The sequence below is a fragment of the Setaria viridis genome, chromosome 1 (genome assembly GCF_005286985.2).
Source record: "Setaria viridis chromosome 1, Setaria_viridis_v4.0, whole genome shotgun sequence".
NCBI lineage: Eukaryota > Viridiplantae > Streptophyta > Magnoliopsida > Poales > Poaceae > Setaria > Setaria viridis.
The window spans coordinates 9,641,580-9,647,071 of NC_048263.2; the positions used below are offsets into that span (position 1 = coordinate 9,641,580).

The 5,492-nt window shown below is 43.4% G+C and overlaps 1 protein-coding gene across 1 annotated transcript; it reads left to right on the forward strand.

Moving 5' to 3' along the window:
- The first annotated feature begins 43 nt into the window (after positions 1 to 43).
- Positions 44 to 3,735, forward strand: LOC117838408 (AUGMIN subunit 4). Its single transcript, XM_034718431.2, has 13 exons — positions 44 to 249; positions 323 to 370; positions 450 to 539; positions 751 to 1,101; positions 1,268 to 1,367; positions 1,538 to 1,583; positions 1,811 to 1,904; positions 2,019 to 2,090; positions 2,203 to 2,261; positions 2,415 to 2,483; positions 2,611 to 2,662; positions 3,312 to 3,389; positions 3,467 to 3,735. The coding sequence occupies exons 1-13, from the start codon at positions 112 to 114 to the stop codon at positions 3,542 to 3,544; spliced, it is 1,275 nt and encodes a 424-aa protein (XP_034574322.1). The 5' UTR covers positions 44 to 111; the 3' UTR covers positions 3,545 to 3,735.
- The last annotated feature ends 1,757 nt before the right edge of the window (positions 3,736 to 5,492 follow it).

Sequence of the window (5,492 nt, forward strand, 5' to 3'; positions counted from 1 at the left end):
TATTTCCCGATCCAACGGCCACCAACCACCCCTGATCTCACAAGCCCCACCTCTCCAACCGGATTCAAACGCTAACCTTGCAACCAACTCGCCGCGACCCTCGCCGGCGCAATGTCGAAGGCCGCCGCCGCAGCGTCCCTCCCGCCGCCGCCGCCGGAGGTGGCGCACCTGGTGGAGCAGCTCCAGCGGCACCACCTCGCCCCCGACGCGTCCCTCCTCTCCAACTCCGCGCACTCCGACCTCCTCCAGGTACGCCGAACCCACGCCGCTCCCCCCGCCTACCGCACTTTCCGCTGCTTATCTGAACCTGTTGCCGCTTCAGGCGCGCGAGGAGGTCGCTGCGGAGCGCGCGCTCTACCTCGAGGCGCTGGTGAGTCACCCCTGTCCGCTTGTCGGATCTGCATTTTAGGGTTGGGCGTGTTCTGACCAGATCTGGCGCGATGCGGCAGGCGGTGTACGCGGAGGCGGTGGCCATGGTGGAGGAGTACCATGCCGCAGGCGGTGCCGGCGCCGGCAAGAAGCTCAACTGCTCCCCACAGGTTCTGCATTCTCCCATGCTAGTCCCGACAAGTCCCCATTTTTCATTGACTGGTGCAAATAGAGCTTGAAATGTGAGCAATTTCATTGACTGATTAATTGATGGTGGACATTCCTCATTGTTGATTCCATTTATTTGGCATAGTAATCAACAAATTATCTGACAAAAATGATATTTAGTCACCGAGCTTACTATGTCAGTTCTGAATCCAGGTTTATGAGTCTTTGGAGCACCGCTTGGCTGTGGCAGAGGCAGCACAGAGGTTGAGGCTCCCACTGCTCTCGCAGGACGGGGAGGTCCATGAGGAGGAGATTGAAAAACTGAGCACCTTGTCAAGGAGTTCATTTGATAGTACTTTGACGAGTGCCACACCCAGCTCAAGTTCAATCTCGACAAGTTACAATAATTATAGCAGCACTGCTAGTGCGGTGACTGTTGGTGCTGCCTATGGGAGTGGTAATTCGGAGGCAGTTGAACCTGGAGTTGGTGTTCCTGATCGTTTTCTCGGAATCACATCTGATTATCTCTACCAGGTGCAACAAGAGCAGCCAGCGATGTCTGTGGTAAGAACAGTTCAAATTTTCTAAGTCGGCCTTGTTTGATTTGGTGAACGTAATTCCAATACGTACCTTGCAAAATATGAATTATCTTTTTTGGTCAAAGAGTGAAAAATCAAAATAAAAAATGGCCATCTCACCTTTGAAGCATCTGCTTTGGTATGGATTGCAGGACATGGTTGATTATCAGAGAACTTTGGCTAGGGAGATTGAAGCCCGGTTAGAAGCCAAGTGTGATGCTTTAGCTGATCTATTTGCTATGGATGAAAGGGGTCAGTTACTAAAAGGGATGAATAGATATTATATTTGCATATAAATTGTCACCCTCTCTTCCTCCTTATTTATACAAAATATCCTTGGTAGCTCGATTTAAGAAAGATCAAAACACTCAGAATTCTTGTTTTGGCTATTGTGTTATCTCATCTTAACATCTTTGCTGCAGATTCATCATCCATCAGTCAAATCTCAAGTGCCAGGCTTCCAGAAAGGTGAACTCTCTTGTCGTACATTTCCGTCAGATTGTTTTGAGCACATTTTTTTTGTATCAATACCATCTTACCATCCATTCTCTGGGGCAAGCCCATTAACATTGCTAACTTATCCTGGTGTCAGCTCCCAATTTTCCATCTTGTTTGGAATTGAAACTTATGTGGAGTTAGGCTGAACAGGTGTCTGGGAAAAGTATTTACCATTATTTTTTCTTCCCATTTGACAGGGTGAAATTAATCATCGAAGAGATAGAGAAGGAAGAGGCACATTTACTGGAGGATCTTGCTTCAATGGATAGAAAATTTGCAGAACACTATAATGTATGTGTGTATGTTTTTCCTAATTCATTAAATTTGATCTGTTCACCCACTTTATCTTAGCTCGAATTCTTTCTCAGTTTTAGCAAATTACTTATGGCTCTCAAAATTCAAAAGGTACTGGAGCAAATTCTTGCTGTGCTTATACAGTTTGTTAAAGACAAGAAATTAGAGCATCAGCACCAATATGTAAGCCTTCTCATGTACCTTTCTGTGATTAAACTTCTTTGTAGAAAAAATGGAATCTTTTCATATTGTTAGTATTGCTTTTTAGTGCTCAACCTCTTATATTGGCTAACAGGATGATCTGAAGAAGACCTGGCTTATTAAAAGGTGTCGGACAATGAATGCTAAATTAAGGTTCGCATCTACTGATCTACATCATTGACCGTAGTATAACATATGTTGTGCTATACTCATGTAGCTGATTCTCCCTTGTACAACTGTTTTTTTTATTATTCAAGTGCTAAAGGTTTAAATGATCAAGTTACCATTTTTTTAATTTGGTTCTAGCTATCTAGAGCATCATCTGTTGCGTGACACCTACACCAAGGATACAGTACCAGCACTTCACAGGATCAGGTAAAGTAAAGGCACTTGATCTTTAAGTTGATGTAACAGTTAAGTCACACCTGTTATTCTCTTGATGGATTTGATTTGTTTAGCACATCAATGAAGAACCGTCTTAACATATCAACTGCCTTTGCAGGAAGTATCTTGTAGAGGCCACAAAAGAAGCATCCAACTCCTATAATGAAGCGGTAAGATACAAGATTCCTCTATTTCTCGTAATTTTTCTATGTTTAGTCCTAAATAGCCAAAAGTTCTCAAAATTTTGGCTTCCGCTCACAAAGAGGACTGTAAAGACCACAAGTTCACTAGAGCCAATACTAGCTGCTGCTTTTGAGTAAAAAACAAACACATGAGGAATTCAGTGATACCTTGAGATTGCATGGAGAAGCAAACATCAGAGGCACCAGTTATATATTAATCATGCATGATTGAACAAAGTTCAGCTTAGGAGAATTGGTGTACATTTTACTTCTTTCAGGAGGTATGCAGTCTCATAACAAGAATCAGGCATGTGGTAGTCTGTAGTTACCACTTGTAACTGCATGTTGAAGAAAGAACAGTTGCCATCTTTTAGCATCCATTCTGTCTGAAAAGAAATAATCAAATCCAGTATTCTGTCTGCATGTTGGAGAAAGAACGGATGCCATCTTTTAGCATCCATTCTGTCTGAAAAAAAATAATCAAATCCAGTATTCACTGCCTATTTATGATTGATGGAGAAAGAAGGGATGCCATCTTTTAGCATCCATTCATCCATTGTGTGAAAGAATCATTGAATCCAGTATTCGCTACGCATCATTTAACTGTTTGGTATAATAATATTTTGTCTTGTGTCAGATTTCACGATTACGTGAGTATCAGGGTGTAGATCCACATTTTGATGTGATTGCAAGGCAGTACCACGAGATTGTAAAGGTAATCTGGCTCAAATTATTTCTTTCCATTAATTAACATGTGGCTGATGGGTCATTGCTAAACTGGCCGAGTTGCAGAAACTGGAGGGTATGCAGTGGACAATTCACCAGGTGGAAATGGATCTGAAACCTCACCATGATCACGCAGCTGTCTAAAATCCATTTTTCTTGGAAGCCATGTTTGTTACCTGAATGCTGTGGACGTAAGTAAGTGGTTGTGGTCATAGTGATTTGACTTGACGATGTGTTGTTTTGTTGCTGCAGACCGATCAGGCTGGATCGCTCTTATGTAAAGTTTATTCTGAACACGCGATGTATATGGAGAATGTTACGTTTTGTTTGTTCTACGCATCATTTTTTTAAAAAAATTATCTTCTAGATTGAAAAATAGCACTGCCAATGATTGTATCATCCAGATGATGATCAGTTGCAGATAATTGTGATTCCTAAATGTCTTGTCTTGAATGCAAGAAAGAGAGGTTGCTAGCCTTTAGTCACACCTTATTCTAGCTTGTGCTAGCATGCACGACTATGGTAAAATGATATTCACTTGAGCTTTGAGTCTGACTTTTGCCCAGAATAAGTCTATTTTGTGCTTTTATATATCCTATAAACCAGTATGTCCGTTGAAAGCGTATTGTCTAAAGAGTAATGTTATGTCCTTTGACATATTGATGATGCATTCACCCTGCGGAAAATATACAGAACAGAGTAGTTAAGAGTATTACGCCATAAAAGGTGCACAGTAGAACATCAGACTGAATGAGAAATACAGTATGGCATACTCCTATATTATCACTGATCACTGATATCGTTAGTTCATGGCTATACAATACACGAGGGATCACTACTCATCACATCTCAAGTGTGTTTGTTCTTGCAATGGCTCCTGTTGTTTGTGCAGTCATGAAGTCGAGGCAGATCTTGAGCAGTCGCCCGCACCGACCACGGCATCACCTTTCTTGATTGCGAAGAATCTGGTCAGTTGCAGAGACGGGATGCTCACTAAGGATTTGTTTCTTGAGAAACTGCAACTTGAGGTGTTCTGTCTGCTGCTCACTTTGTATGGTGCGTGGAGGCATTCAGGTCACCGTGGTCCCTTGTAGATGGCACTGGAGTGAAGGGTTGGAAACTTGGAATCTTCTTCTGGTACATTGTTGAAGAAGCTTTGCAAAGATCATTATGCTGCCTGAAAGAGAAATGCTATCTTCATGAAGAACCACTTGTTTCTGTTTCAGTGAACAAGATCAGTAGCACACAAAGTATGCCATATTCAAGCAGTTTCAGTTTATGGAGCAAAAAAATATAAACTACTACTTAGTAATACATTTTGGTACAGCTGCGATCACAGAAGAATACTGTTGATACATGAGAACAACATGCTGGATGTCTCGAAGAAATTGCTTCAAGGAAATAGCAGGATTCAGAACACAAGGCAGGTTTGTCAAAGTTTGATATGGTGGAGGCAATGCCGTTGTAACTTATGCATGGTGATAGGATTGGATACAAAGAGGGCTGAACCTGCATAACATGACGCAAAATGTATATATAAGAAAAAATAACAAACTGCAGGTGCACAGTGCTAGAGTTGACAGCGCTCGATCAAAACTGATGCTTGAGAAATGCCATATGTTTCGTCAGAAACGACCAACACAAGCGGGCGTGAGCAGAGAAATTTACTCATGGACAAGGATCAGCATCTTCATAGACGTGCTGTTGCATAACATCAAAGGATAGGGAGAAGGTGCGGTATCGACCAACCGGCCATGGCTCGCCGCGCGAACTCAAGCGCGCGCGCCGCTGCTCGGCGTGCTCGCTCGGCTCAGATGTCCGCCATGTCCGGGACTTGCTGCCGGAGGGATGGGATCCTGGGGGCTTCAATGCTTCGGATCGATACGGGTCTTGGCGCTCCCGGCTGGCACTGAAGGTGGGGAGGGCAGCGGCGGCACCGGTCGTCCGCGGACGGGCCTAAGGAGGAGCGGAGGGACAGAGCCGAACTGAAGTTCCGAACGAGGGGTCAAACTGCAAATATTTGTATCGTGATCCAAAATAGGGGGTAATATGTAAAACATAAGGGGGTAATTGTAAAAACTCAGATCGCGAC

Coding starts and splice junctions, on each gene's coding strand:
- LOC117838408 (XM_034718431.2), top strand. CDS start 112: ATGTCGAAGGCCGCCGCCGCAGCGTCCCTCCCGCCGCCGCCGCCGGAG. Junction 1,584..1,810: donor AGTGCCAGGCTTCCAGAAAG/GTGAACTCTCTT, acceptor CCCATTTGACAG/GGTGAAATTAATCATCGAAG. Junction 2,091..2,202: donor TAGAGCATCAGCACCAATAT/GTAAGCCTTCTC, acceptor ATTGGCTAACAG/GATGATCTGAAGAAGACCTG.